Consider the following 20,614-nt stretch of genomic DNA (forward strand, 5'->3'; position numbering starts at 1 on the left):
TCACCGACTCCCCCTGAAGGACAAGGAAGAAAAAGTTATTGACTCTTTACAAAAGCTACAACGTTATAAGATTAAACATAAATCAACACTGACTGAACAGAAACTAGGACTGCCCTCTGGTGGATGCTTCTTCAACACTTTTTTTTCAGGAGCAGTCTGCAGCTTTTACTTTTTATTGGTCAGTGTTTCTGAGTTTGAGGGGGGGGGAGGTTGCATCCCCTCTGCCCCTCGATTGAGTCAGAAGAGGGTGAGGGTCAACTGACAGAGAAATGACAGAAATACTGTTGATCCTGTCTTTTATTTTTTTATGGTGAAATGCAGCAGCGTTTTCCTCTGGAGGCCAAGAGGATCCAGGCCACCACATAACCGTCAGTTAATAAAAACACTCTTGTATGATGTGTAAAACAGCGCCCCTTTAATTGTTACGTGGTGAATGAGCGTTGAAAACATGGTACTGCACTGTCACTGCTCAAAAAAGGCCCAAACAGCAACTAAAGGGAAACACTAGCAAGCTTTGGAGAAGCCCCGCCCACTTTTCTCTGCATGTTATTAACATTGCTGCAGTAACAAGTACAAGGATAAATGGTTGGATGGATGGATGGAAATTAAACCTACATCAACAGAGCTGAGGCTGTTGTGAGAACCTGAGGTGCTCACGATCCAGTTCAAGTAGGAAGAGTCCAGGCCATCCACGTTAATGTCCACCAGGTGCTGCTGAAGAGCTGCGCACACACACACACACACACAATCACCGTCATCTTCATGTCTTTCCCAGCACACACACACCTGTCGTCTGGTTCTTACCCATGAATCCTCCTTTGGCGATGCTCACATACTCTTTGTTTTTCTGTTTGGAAACAAAGACATTCTTTAAGAACACACGACTAGAACCAGATGAGCAGATAACTTAACACCAAAGTGCACTGGTCCACTCCTATATTATCCACCCTGTCAGTTCTAACAGTGATGTGAGGATGACATCACAGAATGAGCCTTCAGGTCCAGTCACAGGTGGAAAGTAACAAATTACATTTACTCACCTTACTGTTATAGAGTAGTTTTTGTTAATAATTTGTCATTTTTAAGTAGTTTTGGGAATGGGTAAGATAGGTAATAGTTTTACTCAAGTACATTTGAACTGTAGTATTTTACTCTCACTGAGTAAAAAGATTGTGGAGAAAAACAATCAGCGTTAATTCAAAGAAAACATGAATGAGTACACACAGTATAGGTGTGACAGTGACAGAAAGTAGAGTGTCTGACCTGGAGGAAGTGAGCCAGCACCATGTTCATGTACATGTCCTCCTCTTCTCGACCGCTGCCCATGAAACACAGATGTTCTCCACTGGCGATGGAACCAGATTCTAGAGACTGTTTCTGAGTTTCCAGCAGGGACTTGACTGACAGGGCGAATTCAGACGGGTTCTGGAGCATCTGCAGCAGACGCACACATACACCGTCAGATACACACATACACATACACATACATACATACATACACACACACACACACACACACACATGTAGCTGTGTAACATCTTCTCACCAGGTCAGAGTCCAAGTGGAACGCCGTGGCCAGATGTCCAGCATTGTACTGTTCTGCAGGTCGACAGTCAACCACGAAGAAACGGACGCCATCCTGCAGGAAACGCACAGAGGAAGAACACAACAGTTCTTCAATGGTTCTGAAGTAAAGCAGTAGGAACACTAAACATCTGGTACTGTTGACCAACAACTTGATGGTTCAGTCCAGAAAAGTCCTAAAAGTTCCTGGACATCCTCCAATAGTCTGCTGCCTCACCAGTGGTCCTCACCTGCTGCAGCTGGTTGGCCTGCAGGATCTCAGGTACAGACACAGGGAGACACAGAGCCTGACTCAGATCTGAGTCTTCTTCCTTCAGCGCCACCAGGCTGCTGCCAAACAGGTTCTGATTCATCTGAGCAGAGAAGGTCAGAGGTCGCGCTGATGTCATAGAAATAATGACGCAGCCCTGGCTTCAGTCACTCACCTTCCTCAGAGACAGAGGAGTTTTACTCTGATAATGTTGAGCCAATGAAAACAGGTCGTCCATGTCCTCGGTCTCCAGCAGAGAAGGAAACTCCTCCAGGGTTTCTGGGTTGAAGTGCACGCACACGCACGCACCCACGCACACATACACATACACACACACACACACACACACGCACACGCACACACACACACAGGTGTTCTAGAAAGTTCTCTCCAATCTTCTATTGTCCTTCTTTCAAATTTGTAGTCTTTTTGATCTTCTTTGAACCTTTTATCTACAGTTGTTGCTTCAACATCAACAATGATCTGGACATTGATTGGTCAGCTAAAAACACTGGACCGGAACAGGGCCAATCAGCAGCACTGGTTTGGTTGTAGTACTACTACAGAAATGAAGTAACAATCTAATAGTACTCTGTCCATGTATACCTTAATGAATACTGCTGTTGTCAGACAGTAACAGTACACTAATAAATACTACTACATGAATAATACAACACAGTCAATTAATGTTGATGACTAAAACTAAAACTTAGTTGTGTTGACAAAACTGGTCCACTAGGTGGCGTGAGTGCACCAGAAAAAAATAATCAAATAAACTCTACAGTAAAAGAAATGAGAGGACATGTGACTCACTGATGATGTCATCTTTACTGGCTACTTCCTGAGCCATGATGGAGTCTCTGTGAAAACATTAAACATTCACTCAGTCAGAACCAGACCATGGACTGGGACCAGACTGGTCCTTGGACTGGATCTGAGCCCAAACATGTCCTACAGCTGAGGGTCAGTATTGCAGTAACAGTAACTCACTTGGTGTTGACCAGGATGACGAGCATGAGGAAGAAGACGAGGAAGGCGTCGCTCTGCTGCAGGTACAGGTCCCACAGACACTGAGTGACTTCAGGGAGACAGTGACTGGAGAACAGGCTGCCCAGCTTCGCAGGACACAGAAAACAGTTAGAGCCCAGTTTGCTGTCATCAACCAACAGTTCCTACATCCAAACTACTACTAGAGTTCAAACAGATGAATAACAATAATAATGTACATTTACAGCAACATTAAGGTGTAGTTCCTCTGGAAAGCACTAGATTATGGACCCATAAGTCATATAACAGATCATATAAACAACAACAACAGCCCATAACAACAGACCATCACAAAGACTGACTATAACGACAACAGACCCTGATGTTAACAGCCTATAATCAGTCAACAGACTGACCCAGCTGATGCAGTAACAGTCTGGTGTGATCTTCTTGGTGTCCAGGAAGGAGCAGAGCTCAGGCTCATGATACTGGAGCAGCAGACGGAAGAGGTGGAAGGACGTAGAGTTCAGCACACACTCCCTGAAAACACACACACACACACACACACACCTGTCGGTCAGATCTGTGAGCTTGTTGACCATAGCATTTCAGTTTTACAGGTTGTGTGTGTGTGTGTGTGTGTGTGTGTGTGTGTCAGACCTGGGGGTGTACTTGTTGACCACAGCGTAGAAACAGTTGTACAGGTCACTGCGCTGCAGCCTGAGCAGCAGCAGAGGTTTGAGGACATACGTCCAGCTCAGTCGTGGACTGAAGGTCACTGTTCGTGACTTACAGTAAAAAGTGATGATGGACTCCACGTCTGACCTCACCTCTTCAGCCTCTTCCTCAGAGAATCCCAGCTCATCTGGAGAACAGAGAAATGTGTGAGAAAAGTCCTGGAACAGCCGTGAAGAACAGTGGAGGAAAAGCAGAGGAGGACTCACCAACCAGCTGCTGACTGCAGCTGTGGATGAGCTCTTGTTCTGGTAAGTCTAGGGAACCGTCCCAGGAAGACAAAGAGTCTCCTTTACCACAGACATTGAGAGCAGCCTGTCAACAGAGGAGTCAGGGTCGGCAGGTCACATGTTAGGTCAAAGATTTTCATTAATAAAAAGAACAGGACTTGGCCGGAAGAACCGGTATCACTTCCTGAAATCACTGGGCGTGTGTGGTGACACACCCACATACAGTTCTCTGGTCTGCACCAAACAGGAAGTGAAGCCACAGTAAATACACAAAATATAGCAAAAAAATCAGACTGAACTGTTTTGATGCCACACTGTTGACAAATGAGTAAAAGTCGTTGTCATTAACTAGTTCTAATCAACTAGTGAGAATTGGACTGAAAATGTTCAGACTGTGATTGGACAGACTTGTTCTTGGTTTAAACATCAGATCGTGTGTGTGTGTGTAGGGGGGAGCGGGGGGTCCTCACCATCCAAGTCTGGGCTCTATGTTGAAGCAGATTCTCCTGGTTTCCTTGGAAACCAGGCTCCATCTCTGAGTCTGAACCAACAGTGTCCAGAGCCTGTGTCACTTCCTGGTTCCTTCTGAAACAGGAGAGGGCAGTGTTGTCAAGTCAGTCACAATCACCTCTGACTCAGTTTGGAACAAGACCTGAAATAAAACTTGTCAACAATGTCCTCCCTAAAACGATTTCACAGTAGATAAATGTTTTTACAGCCATGTTTAAGGTTCGTTATTAACGATACAGAGTAGAGCAAGATAAATGTCACAAATCTGCAGCAGATCAGGAATCAGTGTTGATGAAGAGAGAAGGAGAGGGAGAGGGGAGAGTGGGGAGACAGCATAGGTGGAGGAAAAGAGGGGAGAAAAAAGAGAGAGAGCACAGGAATAAACAACGAGTTAGATTTGTGTCATCAGTGAGAAAATAATCCGCTACCGATCAATCAAGAAACCAGATGGATCTGCACCTGTGTAAGGTTCTAGTACCATTTTGTTTCTGGATCACTTGGCCAGTCACAATAGTTTACACAAGTCTCGTCACTAGTTTTATTGAGGTAAACATACAAATAAGTCAAATATACCAATTTATTAACCGTATAAATAACGATGTTTTTCCTGTTGGAGCCATGACCTCACCTGGTCACTAACATGTCTAGGGACCATTTTTTGTAAAACAGCTGATGATCAGATAAAGCTACTTCCTGATAGCTCTTTAGCTAACACACACAAACGCTGTATCATGCAAACTGTGCACACATTCGATTTAAACCCAGACAGAAAAGCTCATTTATAGCTTTTTAACCAATCTCTTTTTAGCTGCTGTTAAAATTTAGAGAACAAAACCACTTGATCTGACTCAGTTAGCATCTGCTGTTAGCCTACGAAGAAACTACGGTATTTTGTAATGTCACACGTATTAGTGCCATGGCTGCGTAATGGTTACTTTCTGACATCGGTTACAGAATAATATAAATATATATGTTTATATATATGTATATATAGAAAATTACAGTCATTAAAAGAACAAAAAGCTCTCACAGATTGCTTGGAAGAACTTCCTCCGAGGCGTCCGCCATGTTGTGATGACGTAGACATGTCACTGTCGTCAACTGTCGTAAAGACACATCGCATCTAGTGATGGGAAGACCGACTCTTTTTATTGATTCGAATCTTTGACTCTCGAACAGTAAAATGGACGAGTCGTGAACGAATCTTGAACTAATCATTCCATTCGTTTTACAGCAGGTGGCGCTTTAGCCCTATTGTGGGCGTTGTAAAGAAGGCTGCGGTTCTCCGACACTAAATAAGGCAACATGGTTTGCTTCCGCTGACAAAGTCTACAAAGTACACAAAATGCCATAAGTAATTAAAACCATGTGAAAAGCTAAGAAATAAAAACACACCACAATGTGAAGATGAATGAGCGCAAAAAAGACCCGAGCTCTTTCACGTGACAAATGAAACGAATCTGCGAGAACGAGGCGAAAGATTAGTTCACAGAGAATGATCCGTTTAGAGTGTTAAGTTCACAGCAAAAGATTAGTTCACGGCGAAAGATTTGTTCACGGCGAAAGATTAGTTCATAGAGAGTGATTCGTTTGCAATGATGTATTAGTTCACAGTGAAAGATTAGTTTGCAGAGTAATTAGATCGTAGTGAAAGATTAGTTTGCAGAGAGTGATTTGTTCGCAGTGAGTGATTAGTTCGCTGTGAGTGATTCGTGAGTTCAATATGAATAAATATTTAATATGACTCGGTAGTCACGAGTCACGAAACTTTCATATGACTCGGGAGTCACGACTCATATAAAAGATTCGTTCATTTTGAACGACTCACTCGCGAACGACATATCACTAATCGCATCAACCAAACAAGAACTACGGAAAGTTCAGAAGTGACAGCAGCATTTAAAACAATTCGAAGTGGAATAATGACTGCATTTTTGACTGAAATGAAATCAGTAGTTTTTCAGAAATCACACAGGCGGGTGTTTCGTTAGGAATCAGAACTTTATTTTGGTTAACTTTGGTCACAGTACACTTGCCTTGGGTTTTCAGACGACACCGATTTAGAAGATGAGCCTTGAACAGTTGCAGGTGAAAATCAAAAAGGTATTTCTTTAAGAAGAGCAGAGAGTGGTCAGTGAATGAACAGGAGCAGCAGGGGGCGCTGATTTCTAACCCAAACATTTATGACACCACAAAAGCTACTGAAGAACCAAATTCATGTGAACCAAGTTCCAGTTTAAACTTAACCAAACCAATCAAATGGACCTAAAACACATTTTACAACTAAATAGAAAATAAATCTTCTCCTTGAGTTATAAAAAAACAGGTGCCAAATTCAACGAAAACATTTTCAACAAAAGGTTTTTTTTCATGTCGCATTGTTGACAACAGCAGGCATTACATTCACATGGTTTATAACATGGACATGCTGCACTAGCTTTACAACAGAAAACAGGCAAATCTGTGCTCTACACTTGAGGAAGGTGTGCGGGTTCAACGCCTCCATCACAGACAGGCTAGACACCATTTTAACGCTGCTCCACGGCTGACAGGAAGTGGACGCTCCGGTTCTTCTGTTCATTCAACCAGACTTCTGGTCTGTTTAACTCTTGGTTCTCAAGATTCGACTGGACTTTATTTAACCCTTTAGGTTTTTCTTCACATCAACAAAGTCATGGTTTTTGGGGACAGTTTAGGTCTGCTCCATCGTGATCTAACACCTTCCCTCAGTGTTCCATATCAAAGAGAACTCCAGTGACATTAGTTCACAGAGACAAAGAAACTGCTGCTCCACTGCTGCCTCATGTGGTCACTTTGTCACTGAGGTAAATCTAAAGGATTTTAAACAGTGGTGAAGCCACAGAGGAACTCTTTAGAACTCAGTGATGGATGCAGCAGTGGATCAACTGCTGCTGAGACTCTGAGCTAAAATCTATTATTTTCTCTATGAGGTTTGGTGCAGGGACAGTTATTCAGTGATGGACGTCACACATCTGAACTTTTCCTTTATAAAAGTGCTGTTTTGGGATAGATTAGGTTTAATGATCCAGTTGAAGCCTGAACAGCGACTCCCAGTGGCAGAGCAAATAAAACCATCAGAAACACTGAACATGAACAGAATTACACATGTGGGGTCAAGGTGTCTGAGCGCTGTTGGTTCTCCTAAGATATGAACACACTGGATATGCAGACAGAGTTAGAGGGTCGGGGGTTTGAGGCCGTACTTGCGAGCCACTTCAGTCTGAGCATAGGCTGCGTCACAGAGTGAGTACAGATGAGCCATCTCCATTTCCGACTTGGCCAGATTGATGGCCTTGTTAAACATCTCAATAGCCTTGTCCAGGTTCCCCCTGAAAAACACCAGTACCATCAGTACCATCATCCTCAGAAGAACATGTACTGCTGCACTGCAGGATCATCTTACCTCTGGACTTCAATGGTTCCCATCGTCTCGTAAGCAAAGTCACACTTATTATCAATTTCAATGGCTTTACTAATGAGTTCTAGACCCTGGTCCAGATCCTGTTTCCACTGCAGCTGTAACAACCTGCACAACAAGACAAACAGTTCCAGCTAACTCCATTAGCAGCAAACGGTCCCAACAGAATCAACTGACAACTGATCAATGCTGCTGATGTCACACTGTGATGATGTCATACTGACCGCAAACTCTGCCCGTCACATGGTCAGTCTACTTTTATCTAATTGCTGAATTAGTACCAGGCACAGCAGGAACAAGACTCTCTTCTTACCCCTTGTGGACATATGTGGTAGCGTTGTCTGGTTCCAGTTCAATGCACTTGTCATACATTTCGTCTGCTTTTCCAAACTGCTGTTGATCTGTCAAAGCCTGAAGCACAGAACACATCAGTGAGGCCAGAGGTCACACACAGAGGTCAGAGGCTAGCTATGATGTCAGCAGTGTCATATGTCAACACCACACCTGGGCGTAGAGGGCATAGCCCTCTGCACATTTGGGAAACCTCCTGATGACATCCTCAAAGCCGTCCATGGCCGTCTGTACCTGAGCAGGGTTGTTTCCTGTGTACGCCTGTCTGTACTGGACGGATCAACAACATCAACAGGTCACAAGGCAGCGTTGTCGTTGTTATCATCATCATCATCATCATCATCATCATCATCATCATCATCATCATCATCTCCTGTGTGGACAGTAAAGAAACAGACAACCGTCTCACCAGAGCGAAGCACTTCTGGGCCTGTGCCAAAGCAGAGTCTGGTCGCAGCAGGATGCACTCGTCAAAGTCTCCCACGGCCTCGTCCACCTGGTCCAACAGGATCTTCAGCTGCAGGAACATTTATTCAAATATACCATCAGTCCATGTCATCACAGAAGACAATGAGGCACGAAGAAATTGTTAGGATTAACCAGATTATTGTCCATGATTTAGTCAAGTACAGTAAGATATGGCGGGTTAGGACCAGTAGGACCAGCAGAACCATTTGGGCCAGGAGGACCATTTGGACCAGTAGAAATCAACATAAATTTTTTTTTTTTTTTTTTAAATGAAGCTTCTGTGTGAGTAACATCTTTCTTTTTCTCTTTCCACCCAGTAACTGTTGGGGGCAGCATTACTTTCGCATATTTAGGTAGGAGAGAGGATGGCTGAGGGAGTGCCAGATGGGACAGGTTGGACCTCCGTACCTGTCCTCTGTGATGGTAGACGTCCGGGTTCCGTGTGTCGATGTCGGCAGCCATGTTAAAATCCTGTGTGGACAGTAGGGGCTGCTGTTGCTGCATGTACATACTGCCACGTTTGATTAGAGCGTTGGCGCGCAGCTGCAGGTCAGACAGAGAGACCGACTCAGTGTGATTGGATCAGAGGAGAAACATCCCCTGATCTCAGGCTCAACCAGTCGATCAGGATCAGAACACATTTAGAAACCAGTGAAGAAGAAAAGTAAAAAATGAAAACCAGAAGAAAAAGACAGTATTGATGATTCCAGGTTCTTCAACCAGTGACATGTTCCTGTAGAACCTAGAACGGTTCAACAGACCTGTCACTCAGCCGTGAACTCAGTTTGATGAAGAAACATGGATGGATGGATGAGTGCCGACCTTAACATTGGCCTCCTGCATGTTGATGACCCGGTCCAGGTCAGGTTGAGCAGCGGTGGAGTTTCCGATCAGGAGGAAGAAGGTGGCTCTGAGGAGCAGAGCCTCAGCTAAGAAACGACCTCCAGACTGGATCTCCTTGGTGCACTCACTGATGATCTTGTCGTAGTTCTCCTCCTCCATGTACTGCTTGGCCTTGAGGTAACCAGAGCTGGGGGTGGGGGAGGGGTGAGGAGGAGAAGACAGGTGAGGAAGAGAGTCTAATCGAATTTGTGTCACAGCTCAGCGGACATCTTCTTCTCTCTCACCTCTCTTGAACCTCTGCTGTCTCCCCCTCTTTGTCCTTGTCCTCGTCTTTCTTCTCACCTTTCTGCAGCGGCTGAGAGATGATGTCATCTGTAAAGGAGCTGAAGTACGACTTGATGAACTGAGGAGATGGCATCATGGGCTCTCGGTTCTACAGCAGGAGGAGGAGGTTAAAGAGGATAAAAGAGCACAGGTTTTCAGTGGAGAATGTAGAACCAAACCTTGTATTTCTCCTTGGCCTTCTCTTTGCCCAGCTGCTTCAGAACTTTGTCTGCTAACAACATGCTGTGTTGGTTCTGGAAGGTTTCCAGAATACAAACGGCCGTCACATCTGGAAGAACCAGAACCAGAGACACGCAGTGAGCATCAGTGAAGGATCATCATCATCATCATCATCATCATCATCATCATCATCATCATCATCATCATCATCATCATCATCATCATCATCATCATCATCATCATCATCATCATCATCATCATCATCATCATCTCCTGTGTGGACAGTAAAGAAACAGACAACCGTCTCACCAGAGCGAAGCACTTCTGGGCCTGTGCCAAAGCAGAGTCTGGTCGCAGCAGGATGCACTCGTCAAAGTCTCCCACGGCCTCGTCCACCTGGTCCAACAGGATCTTCAGCTGCAGGAACATTTATTCAAATATACCATCAGTCCATGTCATCACAGAAGACAATGAGGCACGAAGAAATTGTTAGGATTAACCAGATTATTGTCCATGATTTAGTCAAGTACAGTAAGATATGGCGGGTTAGGACCAGTAGGACCAGCAGAACCATTTGGACCAGGAGGACCATTTGGACCAGTAGAATTCAACATAAATTTTTTTTTTTTTTTTTTAAATGAAGCTTCTGTGTGAGTAACATCTTTCTTTTTCTCTTTCCACCCAGTAACTGTTGGGGGCAGCATTACTTTCGCATATTTAGGTAGGAGAGAGGATGGCTGAGGGAGTGCCAGATGGGACAGGTTGGACCTCCGTACCTGTCCTCTGTGATGGTAGACGTCCGGGTTCCGTGTGTCGATGTCGGCAGCCATGTTAAAATCCTGTGTGGACAGTAGGGGCTGCTGTTGCTGCATGTACATACTGCCACGTTTGATTAGAGCGTTGGCGCGCAGCTGCAGGTCAGACAGAGAGACCGACTCAGTGTGATTGGATCAGAGGAGAAACATCCCCTGATCTCAGGCTCAACCAGTCGATCAGGATCAGAACACATTTAGAAACCAGTGAAGAAGAAAAGTAAAAAATGAAAACCAGAAGAAAAAGACAGTATTGATGATTCCAGGTTCTTCAACCAGTGACATGTTCCTGTAGAACCTAGAACGGTTCAACAGACCTGTCACTCAGCCGTGAACTCAGTTTGATGAAGAAACATGGATGGATGGATGAGTGCCGACCTTAACATTGGCCTCCTGCATGTTGATGACCCGGTCCAGGTCAGGTTGAGCAGCGGTGGAGTTTCCGATCAGGAGGAAGAAGGTGGCTCTGAGGAGCAGAGCCTCAGCTAAGAAACGACCTCCAGACTGGATCTCCTTGGTGCACTCACTGATGATCTTGTCGTAGTTCTCCTCCTCCATGTACTGCTTGGCCTTGAGGTAACCAGAGCTGGGGGTGGGGGAGGGGTGAGGAGGAGAAGACAGGTGAGGAAGAGAGTCTAATCGAATTTGTGTCACAGCTCAGCGGACATCTTCTTCTCTCTCACCTCTCTTGAACCTCTGCTGTCTCCCCCTCTTTGTCCTTGTCCTCGTCTTTCTTCTCACCTTTCTGCAGCGGCTGAGAGATGATGTCATCTGTAAAGGAGCTGAAGTACGACTTGATGAACTGAGGAGATGGCATCATGGGCTCTCGGTTCTACAGCAGGAGGAGGAGGTTAAAGAGGATAAAAGAGCACAGGTTTTCAGTGGAGAATGTAGAACCAAACCTTGTATTTCTCCTTGGCCTTCTCTTTGCCCAGCTGCTTCAGAACTTTGTCTGCTAACAACATGCTGTGTTGGTTCTGGAAGGTTTCCAGAATACAAACGGCCGTCACATCTGGAAGAACCAGAACCAGAGACACGCAGTGAGCATCAGTGAAGGAGAACACCAGCCCGAGTCAGAAGAAGAACCAGCTTTTCACCTTCTAAACACTCCTTCTTGTTGTCCAACTTTTCCAGAGCTTTGGCTCTCCTGAACAGAGCTTTGACATATCGTGGGTTCAGCTCCACGGCTTGAGAACAGTCCTGGACCACTTCAGCCCACTTCATCTGAAAGACAAATGATGAAGATGAAAATGATGGTGCAGAAGGTCACCGCCAAAAAACAACAGCACAATCACCCCCCCTCCACACACACACCAAACCTCATAGAGAAAAACAGTGATTTTCTCTCAGACTCAGCAGCTGTTGATCCACTGAGTTCTAACAAGTTCTGACTTTACTGTTGGATTGACCTCAGTGACACAGAATGACCACAGAAGGCAGTAGTGGACCAGGATCTGATTATGTCACAACAGCTGTGGTTCATTAAACCAGTGTCTGTTCATTGAGCAAACTGCTTCTCATCATTAACCTTTAGCTTCAACCTATGGTCCAAGTGTTGCAGTTACACATTAACCAGACAGGTGGAGCCACAGCTGAGAGTGTGCAGACTGTAAACCTTGATGAGTAGATGCTAACCAGCTGCTCGTAGGCTGCTGCTCTGTTCTGGTAGAACGTGGACAGATCCGTCTTCTGCTCCAGAGGACACACTGCAATGGCTTCCGTGTAACACTGGATGGCGTTCTCGTATTTTCCTGCCTTGAAGTACTTGTTACCTTTGTTCTTTGCCGCCTGGGCTCGGTCCAAAGGACTCTGCACAAATATGAGAGACGGAGACATGTGTATGTTTTACTTTGTTATCATTTAGCACAGTACTTAACTGTACTACACTGTACTGTACTTGACCACGTGGTAGTTTTGTAAAGAATGTAAAAAGTAAAAACCCTGATGTAATTTTGTCTGATCACTGAACACCTGATATAGAACCAACATAAAATAAAAATGAAAAAAAACTTTTACCTTTTATTAAGATTATCATTGTTAGATGATTTATGTTGAATTAAAAAAACTATCTGATTTATTATTAATTTAACAGACCAGGGTGAACGACGGGGCCACAGCTTTAACACTGCAGAATAAACTCACAGAATTCGGGAACTGAACATCTGCTTATCTATGTTGGTATAATAATATCTAAAAATCTAAATTGCTACATAATAGCCATTTTAACGTATTCTTTAAATGATTTTAAATTTGATTTTTATACTTACAACATAATTACTTTTCCCAACCTTGAGTTTCAGAGAGGAGAGTCCAGGAAAGCATAAGTGACAGACGCTGTCACTGACTGCTACGGTAGCAGTGCCGGAAAGAGCCGAGGGTTACCGACAAAAGCCACTGCTGGTATCCGCTAATTAGCTAACAGTGCAAGCTCAAATTCAAACCAGGCAGGAAGATACGTGCGGTGGTTTTTGACTGGTACAGTCCTGACGTCCGTAACTTCCATTTTTTAAGAAAATCTGCAGACATTTGGTTTTACAATTTGGTGAAATCACAAGACATCTGGCGCTCAACCTAACACTACTAGCCGGTAGCTCTCGGTCATTTCATGGCTGTCGGGTGTCTTGGCTCTGTCGACAACCATGTCAATTGTTTCCAGCATTATTAACTGTTTACAGCAACGTCAGTATCGAACACTAACTCTTACTATGAAAGTAACAATAAACTGTGATAGCATCGGGTTTCCGCATCACTGTGTTCTTCTGCCCTGAACTCTCGTTATTTCCCGGTAACTCTCGGCTCTTTTCGCCATTGCTACGGTAGCTGTCAGTGACAGCGTCAGTCATGTCTGTTGTCCTTGACTCTCCTTTCTCCACATTAACCCCGGGGTAAAAACCAGAACACAATGACAACTCCCTCCTTAGCAGGGCAGCGGCAACAAATCAACTTTGTTTCCCTACCGTGTTGTCTTGCTCTCGGCCACTCCGGGCTTCACCGTCCTGGCCCTGCTGCACGGGGCTGGCGCTGCCTTCTGGGGTTTTCCGTTCTCCAGTACCTTTCCTTTGCTTCGTCCTGCTGCGGTTCCACAGATAAACAGCTCCGACACCCAATACGATAGGTGTCCCGACCAGCAGCGCCAGCTGCCAGCGGGGGAGTCCGCTACCGGACTGTGGCTCCACTGGCTTCGAGGCGGCCATGATGTGTGAACTGTGAACTGTTAGCTGTTAGCCGTTAGCCGGAGCTCCAGCGACAGCGTGAGCAGGAACAGGAAGAGGAGGAACGACAGCCGGAAAAGAAAGGGTCAACGCTCTCTTATCGATGCAGTGAGGTATTATGGGAAAATGTGAATTGCTGAGGGCTGATTGCACCCTAGCATTTAATGATTGTTTAGTTTTAATTAATTAAAACAAACTCTCATTGCCGATACTACCAAACTATTCGCCTTTCAACGAATAAAACACATGGAATATTTAGGTAGAGTAACGTTTTATCACAACATTTGGTCAAATAGGTGAAGAAAAGTGGCGGAAGTGTCTGGATTATCAGATGAGAGGAACAATTAAGGTGGACACCAGAGAAGATTTGATGAAGATGACACAGCCTAACAGCCAAAAGAAGAAGGGTTGCATAGGACTCTTCAAAACTAGGCAGAACATTCTGGAATTTTGAACAAAAATGCCAAAATAAAGATTCTAGCACTAATACCATAAGACATGTTATTATTCACTTCAATGGTTTAAAAGACAACTCTTTGTGGAAGATTCAGATGAAAACAGTCATTTGTTTTTATTTTTTTCTGTCATAAAATCTATTTTACATCTTTTAATGTACATTTGTATTCAAAGCCACCTACAGGAGGATAATAATACTGCAATACTGTTATTATCTAGTATATGTAGTATGTATATTATACTGTTAATATTTGGTTGGAAACGTTTTTTTCTGTCAGTCTATATTTGTGTGTGTGTGTCTGACACTGTGGTTCAATTTACCCACAGGCTGTTTGTCCTCTAAACAGAACCAGCACAATATCAACTGTACCTCTGAGTGTGTGTGTCTGTGTGTGTGTTCAGATCTCATCTCATCAAAGACGAAAATGTTCTGATATTAAATGATTGATCAGTGTAGTATATTTATTATGTATGATGTCATTTCTTAAATGAATGTCACCCACTGACGTGCACAGATGTGCACAGGCATATTGAAGCCTGTCCTTCATTAATATTGACAGCAGTGATGGAGTCAGTGGAAACTATTGTGTGTCCTCAGGCCTGAACCATGCTCCGCCCACAAAAGGACGGAGCAGCCTGGGACCAGGATCCAGATCAGTGAGATCCCTCAGAGCAGCCTGGGACAAGGACCGGTTCTGTTTCCTTGTCACAGCTCCAGGACGTGGACTGGACTGATGTCGCTGCGTCTTCTTCCTGCCTTCAGCACAGACAACGAGGATGATGACGATGGAAATTTCACCAAGTGGATGAGCAGTTACTGGGGTCATGGTGCCGAGGGCGGAGCTTCCAGGAAACGCAGTTTCAGGAAAAACCCTAAAACACATGTGGATCGAAGGGCGTCGCTGCCAACTGTGGTGAGGACAGAAGAAGAAATTATTTTACTGTTTATGATGTTGTCAACAAAGACCAAACAACCAGTGGTTGTCAGCTCCAGCCAGAGTCACTTCCTGGTTTGTCCTAAAGTATCTGTTAGGTTAGATTAGATCAGATTAAGTTGGACGAGGTTGGATTATTAGGATTTGATTCAGTTCAATTAGATTATACTTTAGAACAGATTAGGATCAATTTACATTAGTTTGCAATGAAAAGATCAACCGTTTTTAACTAGTACTTCCACAGGTCAGGGTCAAGATATAAAATATATCCACCTTTTATTGAGTGTGGTTTGAACTTGGAGCATGGTCTGTGATGTTGAGTTTGACCTCGATGACCTTTAGACCTGGTTGTCATTTATTTTCTCCTTCCTCTTCTCCAGTCTCAGTTGGACGCCATGAGGTTGAACAGACTCCACGCAGCTGCTGTGGCCTCTGCCTCCAGTCACACGCCTGAGGTCAGAGGTCACCAGAGAGCGCGACGCACCTCTTCCGACGACAACAGTCGACCGACGGCCGACTCGACGGACAACCGCATCGGTACCATCCCGGAGCTCACAGAGGCCTTCCACAAGAAAGTGTGTGTGAGAGAACAGAGGGCAGGGCCTGGGGTGAGTATCTCACTGGTCTGAATGACTATGAGAGTCATGTGACATCAAAGGTTCTATACAAAGCTGTGACTGCCTCCTGCTGGTAGAACATGTCTGAATAAACAGACATAAATCAAAGTGTTCTTAGTCTCCGCTCCAACATCATCTTCATCATCTTCTCTCTCCTTCTCTGCTCTGATGATGAAGATGATCTTCAGCTCAGACGACCACCGTCACAGCCACGGCAGCAGCAGCAGTGATGCAGCAGGAAGTTCAGTATGGACAGTGTCCACCTCCAAACCCTCAGATCGGAGAAGGTCCACAGATGGACAGATGACCACGGAGAAGGAGACGCAGTCACTCAGACGCCAGCTTTCTCTGCGAAGACATCGTTGATAGAACCAGAACCAGCTGCAGAGAAGCTGCGGCAGCTCCGACACGTCACTAGTCCATGAACCGTCTTTGATCTTCATCAATGACATGTTCACATTGATTCTCTTCAACTCTGGTGACGGAGGTGAAGAACTATCATCAGTTACATATATATATATGTATATATATGTATATGTACATGTGATAACATCAGTCAGTAGTTGTGGTAAAACTAGTAGTTATGGTAATAGTTATTGATGTCTATGTTCCCCTCATGGTTTACATTAAAACTGTGATGTTGATCCAGTTGTTGGTTGTTATTGTCAAACATTTGTGAAAAAGAAGACACTGTTCAGAGTCTAACCTCCCCCACACCCTCCACCCAAGGTTCAATCCATCAGATCTCACTCATCTGAACTGCAGGTGTGTCTGTGGGTGGGTGGGTGGGGGGCTAAAACTAGTTCAGATCAATAAAGCTAAAGTGTTTGTTTCATTGTGTTGAAAAGTCTTTGAACTATGAAACAACACATTTCGACCTTTGATCTTAATATTCCACTGCTGTTTCAGAGAGACTGCAGTAGATGCTAGCTGCCCCCAAAGAGCAGCTCAAACTATAAAAATGATTTTAGACTAAAAGTTAAAGGCTAACAGGAAATATCTGAACTGGTATTTTCTTCATTTATACTTATATAATATATATATTATATTATATTCATACTTGTTTTTTGTGAAGTCCACTTTTTCATGGTGGCTGTGGTTTTACAGCCAGCAGGGGACATCTATGTCGCACAATAACAAAATTATACACTCCCCTTAAACTTTGATTGATGACATCCATCTGCACCTCAACTCTAATTGGTTTGGGTTTGTAGTTCAAACTTCTGCTGTGAGCAGCTTGTGGTTCAGACCAATCACAGCTGAGCTCAGGTTCCACTCTGACACAAAGTCGCCTGCGATGATGTTCAGTGAGTCGGGCCCAGACCCAGGGCTTTGGTCCTGAATCCAGCCCAGCATTGTGGGGTAGGTGGACATGACCAGGTCCTTTAGAGACTGAGTGGGGTGAGAGCAGATGTACTTCAGGTCCACCGTCAGGTTCATCCCCGTCACAAAGAACCCTCCTGAAAAACAGCAGAGGTTCCTCATCAACACAGAGCTGACTATGCCGTCAGCGCCCCCTGTTGCCCCTGTCCATCTAATGAATAGATGGATGGAGGGTGGGGATTGGGGGCTCACCTGGTCGTCCCTGCTGCTTTCGAAGCTCCAACTCCTGGATGAGATGATCAGCTCGGCTCTTATTGGCCCACCAGTAGGGGATGTGCGTCCACAGATGGCTGTGTCCAGAGGCCAGGCCGTGTTGGTATGAGACGATGACCTGGAACCTGTGGGACCAGAGGCTCCGCAGAGTCAACGGCGCCTGAAGAAATACAACGGTAAAACAACAGTCAGAAAAATACAGCTCAGGATGAAGGAAAGTGGAGCAACAACTAGGAGGCAGGGGCCGAAGGTTAGCAGGAAGGGCTAAAGGCTGAAACAGCTGAACAACAGAGGGCGCTGTGTTGGTGGTCCTACCGTGGTTGGACAGAGTTTGTGGGTGAAAATCCTGCAGATGGTGCTGATGAGCAGACAGTGAAGTTCTGGACTGAGACACAGGAAGTGGCTGAAGGACAGGATGAGAACCTCTGTGGGATGAAGGTCCAACCACTGACAGATCTCCATCAGAACGGTCTGAGCACAGACCAGACCACAGACACTGTCACAGTGAAGGGTGGAATGTTGATGTGAATGGTGTAAAAGACAATGTGAATATACCTGAACAGTGACTATGGTGTAAACACCGTGGTAAAAGTAGAGGTCAGAGGTCATGTCGTTGGGTCTGTGAGCAACCCTAAGGTCAAAGTATCTGACCCCAGAGTCCAGCTGCTGTGCCATGGTTAACTCCTTTGGAAACACGCATGCATGCACACACACAGACACACACACAGACACACACACACACACACAGACACACACACACAGAGACACACACACAGAGACACAAACACACACACACACACACACACAGACACACACACACAGAGACACACACACAGAGACACACACACACAGACACACACACACAGACACACACACACACACACACACACACACCCACACACACACACACACACACACCCCCACACACACACACACACACCCACACACACACACACACACACACACACTCACACACACACACACACACACACACACTCACACACACACACACACACACACACACCAGTGTCAGGACTCACTTTTCAAACATACAGCCCTGCTGTTCCCAATGTGACCACTAGGGCAGAGCTTTAGCACTAAAACCTTATGAAAATGTTAGCTCTAATCCATTGACTACTGTGATTTGTTCCCACGTCCTGGTTCCTGTGACTGTGGTACCAGATACTTGTGGTACTCCTTAGAGTTCTGCCACTGCAGTACTGATTGTTCCTCGAGTCTAGTACCTGTGCTACGGCCCATTTATAGACAAATGGTCTGATGACTGGTTTCAGATACTTGTCAAGCTTCTGTAGCAGGTCTGGTTGAGTGAGGTCCACAGGCGAACTGTGGTCCAGGTCCAGACTGTAGGTGGCGCTGTTGTGACTTCCTAAAGGACAAAACGCTGATGGCTTACTGGGAAGTGCCAGGTACAAGAAAACAGAATCAGGTGTTAGCATATGGCCGTTTTCTTACCTGGAATTGCCAAGTTGAAAAGGGGCGTGTCCCATAGGGGAGGTGGGAGGAGACTCATCCACACATCCATCTTGGGGTTTTTTTTATACACTGAGCCATACAAAACCACAACATACACATTTAACCCACTGAAAATACATTTAGCCGAACAACAGCTAACTGTTAGCCAAGAAGTAGCAAAATGTTACACTCCTGGAAATATTAGCTTAGATCATTGAAACATTTGAATCATGGAACATCACCAAAGCACACACAAGCAGGTAGTGTCATTGTGATGATATCAGTTACCTGAACAGAACGTTCCTCAACTTACACTGAAAGAATCTGAACCAGAGCTGAGTTGGTGTGTGCAGCAGCAGTAGCGCCCCCCATGGTCATTCTTTACACTCTACTTTCATCTCAAATGCAGATAAAGATCAGCAGAAGGAGGACTGTGAGGAGCAGCAGCAGGACCGAGGACTGTGAAGACAACAGGATAAGGCGGAGACTACAGCATGAGCAGCTGATCACTGAACTGTTCTTAAAGGAACAGTTCTGCTCTCCACCATCAGGCAATCTATAGGTAGTTATATATTTTCTGTTAACAAATGATCTCATATATATATATCTATTGCATCTTTAATATACATTACTATTTTATATAGATTTGTGATCCATCTTTTATCTACCATCTTTATATATAAATTGCTAATATATGTGCACAGAGAAAACTACAGACTGGACCTTTAACAATAACGTAAAATCTACAGACCAGACCTTTAACAGTAATAGAAAAACTACAGACCGGACCTTTAAAAATAATATAAAAACTCAGAACCATTTTTCTCAGAAACATTTTATTCTGCATCATTTCAAACATCTGCAGGTGTTCAGCTCCATTAGTGTCACTCCAGATCCAGTTCTAACTCCGACTCCGGGTCTGGTTTCAGCTCCAGCTCCTGGTCCAGTTGTATAGAAAAATAAAAAGCTGTGGCCCGTGTCACCTTTGTGTTGCATGTCTGGAGCTCACAGAGGATTTTCCGTGACCGGTAGCGGCCGGATGACGGTGCCTCCCTTTTGAGTCAGTCTCTGAGTCGCTGAGTTCCAGGTCGGGACAGTATCCATCACTGTCTTGGTACGAGGACTTAATCCACAAGCGGTCCTGGGCGGAGTTATGAAGTAGTTTTTCCGAGGCCCGCAGGTCTTTGGTGGTCCGGACCAGGTTGATGGTGGCCTCTTTGAAAGACCTACCCAAGTGTTCCATGGTGGACTTCTGGAGCGCCTCATGTGAAATGCCTTGGTGAGTCTGAGTCTGACAGGAAGTGTCCTTTTGGACAGAAGACCTGTCCAACAGTCTGGTGGACATGGACACGCCCCCTCGGCCCGGGTCTGTTTTCACCTGACTGTCGGACGAGGGTCTGTGCCTCGCTGCGTGAAACGCCAACGGTTTTCCTGAACTTTTGGAAGAGAGTCGGCCGTTGGAGCGACTGTGATCATGAAGCTGAGGTTTTCCCAAACCAATGCCCTGGGCGGAACATTCCGAAACATTCCTCCTGTTGTCCGTACACAGCGGACCAATCCTGGGTTTGGAACCGCGGTCTCTGTTTACTACATTAGAAACTTTGGGCATTTT

General features: G+C 45.0%; 5 protein-coding genes across 5 annotated transcripts in view; 1 reads left to right on the forward strand and 4 right to left on the reverse strand.

The window, feature by feature from the left end:
* The window catches only part of tbc1d23 (TBC1 domain family, member 23), a 9,456-nt gene extending 3,997 nt beyond the window's left edge, over positions 1 to 5,459 (reverse strand). Inside the window, 14 exon segments of the mRNA XM_008329440.3 lie at positions 1 to 44; positions 612 to 722; positions 805 to 847; positions 1,264 to 1,434; positions 1,547 to 1,639; positions 1,815 to 1,937; positions 2,010 to 2,113; positions 2,648 to 2,694; positions 2,825 to 2,949; positions 3,238 to 3,361; positions 3,482 to 3,686; positions 3,766 to 3,871; positions 4,257 to 4,371; positions 5,327 to 5,459. The exon segment at positions 1 to 44 is cut by the window's left edge and continues 119 nt beyond it. Of these exon segments, the coding sequence (XP_008327662.1) occupies positions 1 to 44; positions 612 to 722; positions 805 to 847; positions 1,264 to 1,434; positions 1,547 to 1,639; positions 1,815 to 1,937; positions 2,010 to 2,113; positions 2,648 to 2,694; positions 2,825 to 2,949; positions 3,238 to 3,361; positions 3,482 to 3,686; positions 3,766 to 3,871; positions 4,257 to 4,371; positions 5,327 to 5,364 (1,449 nt within the window). The 5' untranslated portion in view covers positions 5,365 to 5,459.
* Positions 5,460 to 6,278: 819 nt separating this feature from the next.
* Positions 6,279 to 13,907, reverse strand: tomm70a (translocase of outer mitochondrial membrane 70 homolog A (S. cerevisiae)). The gene is made up of 12 exons (XM_008329406.3): positions 13,671 to 13,907; positions 12,349 to 12,522; positions 11,811 to 11,937; positions 11,616 to 11,725; positions 11,397 to 11,545; positions 11,092 to 11,299; positions 10,678 to 10,812; positions 10,211 to 10,318; positions 8,240 to 8,356; positions 8,049 to 8,146; positions 7,721 to 7,843; positions 6,279 to 7,646 (listed from the first exon to the last, which is right to left on the reverse strand). Exons 1-12 carry the CDS (start codon positions 13,905 to 13,907, stop codon positions 7,493 to 7,495), a joined length of 1,740 nt encoding a protein of 579 aa, XP_008327628.1. The 3' UTR covers positions 6,279 to 7,492.
* A 1,172-nt stretch (positions 13,908 to 15,079) lies between these two features.
* Positions 15,080 to 16,319, forward strand: lnp1 (leukemia NUP98 fusion partner 1). Its single transcript, XM_017031208.2, has 3 exons — positions 15,080 to 15,295; positions 15,697 to 15,924; positions 16,111 to 16,319. The coding sequence occupies exons 1-3, from the start codon at positions 15,116 to 15,118 to the stop codon at positions 16,297 to 16,299; spliced, it is 597 nt and encodes a 198-aa protein (XP_016886697.1). The 5' UTR covers positions 15,080 to 15,115; the 3' UTR covers positions 16,300 to 16,319.
* Positions 16,320 to 16,550: 231 nt separating this feature from the next.
* Positions 16,551 to 19,707, reverse strand: plcxd1.1 (phosphatidylinositol-specific phospholipase C, X domain containing 1, tandem duplicate 1). The gene is made up of 6 exons (XM_008329395.3): positions 19,003 to 19,707; positions 18,774 to 18,916; positions 18,085 to 18,213; positions 17,845 to 18,000; positions 17,509 to 17,689; positions 16,551 to 17,393 (listed from the first exon to the last, which is right to left on the reverse strand). Exons 1-6 carry the CDS (start codon positions 19,070 to 19,072, stop codon positions 17,149 to 17,151), a joined length of 924 nt encoding a protein of 307 aa, XP_008327617.1. The 5' UTR covers positions 19,073 to 19,707; the 3' UTR covers positions 16,551 to 17,148.
* Positions 19,708 to 19,819: 112 nt separating this feature from the next.
* jade3 (jade family PHD finger 3) overlaps positions 19,820 to 20,614 on the reverse strand; it is a 5,636-nt gene continuing 4,841 nt past the window's right edge. Inside the window, 1 exon segment of the mRNA XM_008329385.3 lies at positions 19,820 to 20,614. This exon segment is cut by the window's right edge and continues 29 nt beyond it. Coding sequence (XP_008327607.1) covers positions 19,982 to 20,614 — 633 coding nt within the window. The 3' untranslated portion in view covers positions 19,820 to 19,981.

Source organism: Cynoglossus semilaevis, chromosome 2 (genome assembly GCF_000523025.1).
Source record: "Cynoglossus semilaevis isolate Cse_v1.0 chromosome 2, Cse_v1.0, whole genome shotgun sequence".
Lineage (NCBI taxonomy): Eukaryota > Metazoa > Chordata > Actinopteri > Pleuronectiformes > Cynoglossidae > Cynoglossus > Cynoglossus semilaevis.

Excerpts from the sequence above, each read along its gene's own strand:
- lnp1 (XM_017031208.2), top strand. The coding sequence starts at position 15,116 with ATGTCGCTGCGTCTTCTTCCTGCCTTCAGCACAGACAACGAGGATGAT. Across the intron at positions 15,296-15,696 it reads GGGCGTCGCTGCCAACTGTG|TCTCAGTTGGACGCCATGAG; the intron begins GTGAGGACAGAA and ends CCTCTTCTCCAG. Across the intron at positions 15,925-16,110 it reads AACAGAGGGCAGGGCCTGGG|ATGATCTTCAGCTCAGACGA; the intron begins GTGAGTATCTCA and ends CTGATGATGAAG.
- tomm70a (XM_008329406.3), bottom strand. The coding sequence starts at position 13,907 with ATGGCCGCCTCGAAGCCAGTGGAGCCACAGTCCGGTAGCGGACTCCCC. Across the intron at positions 10,319-10,677 it reads TCTACCATCACAGAGGACAG|CTGAAGATCCTGTTGGACCA; the intron begins GTACGGAGGTCC and ends ATGTTCCTGCAG. Across the intron at positions 7,647-7,720 it reads GGAACCATTGAAGTCCAGAG|GGGGAACCTGGACAAGGCTA; the intron begins GTAAGATGATCC and ends GGTGTTTTTCAG.
- plcxd1.1 (XM_008329395.3), bottom strand. The coding sequence starts at position 19,072 with ATGGATGTGTGGATGAGTCTCCTCCCACCTCCCCTATGGGACACGCCC. Across the intron at positions 18,001-18,084 it reads ACACCATAGTCACTGTTCAG|ACCGTTCTGATGGAGATCTG; the intron begins GTATATTCACAT and ends GTCTGTGCTCAG. Across the intron at positions 17,394-17,508 it reads AAAGCAGCAGGGACGACCAG|GAGGGTTCTTTGTGACGGGG; the intron begins GTGAGCCCCCAA and ends GCTGTTTTTCAG.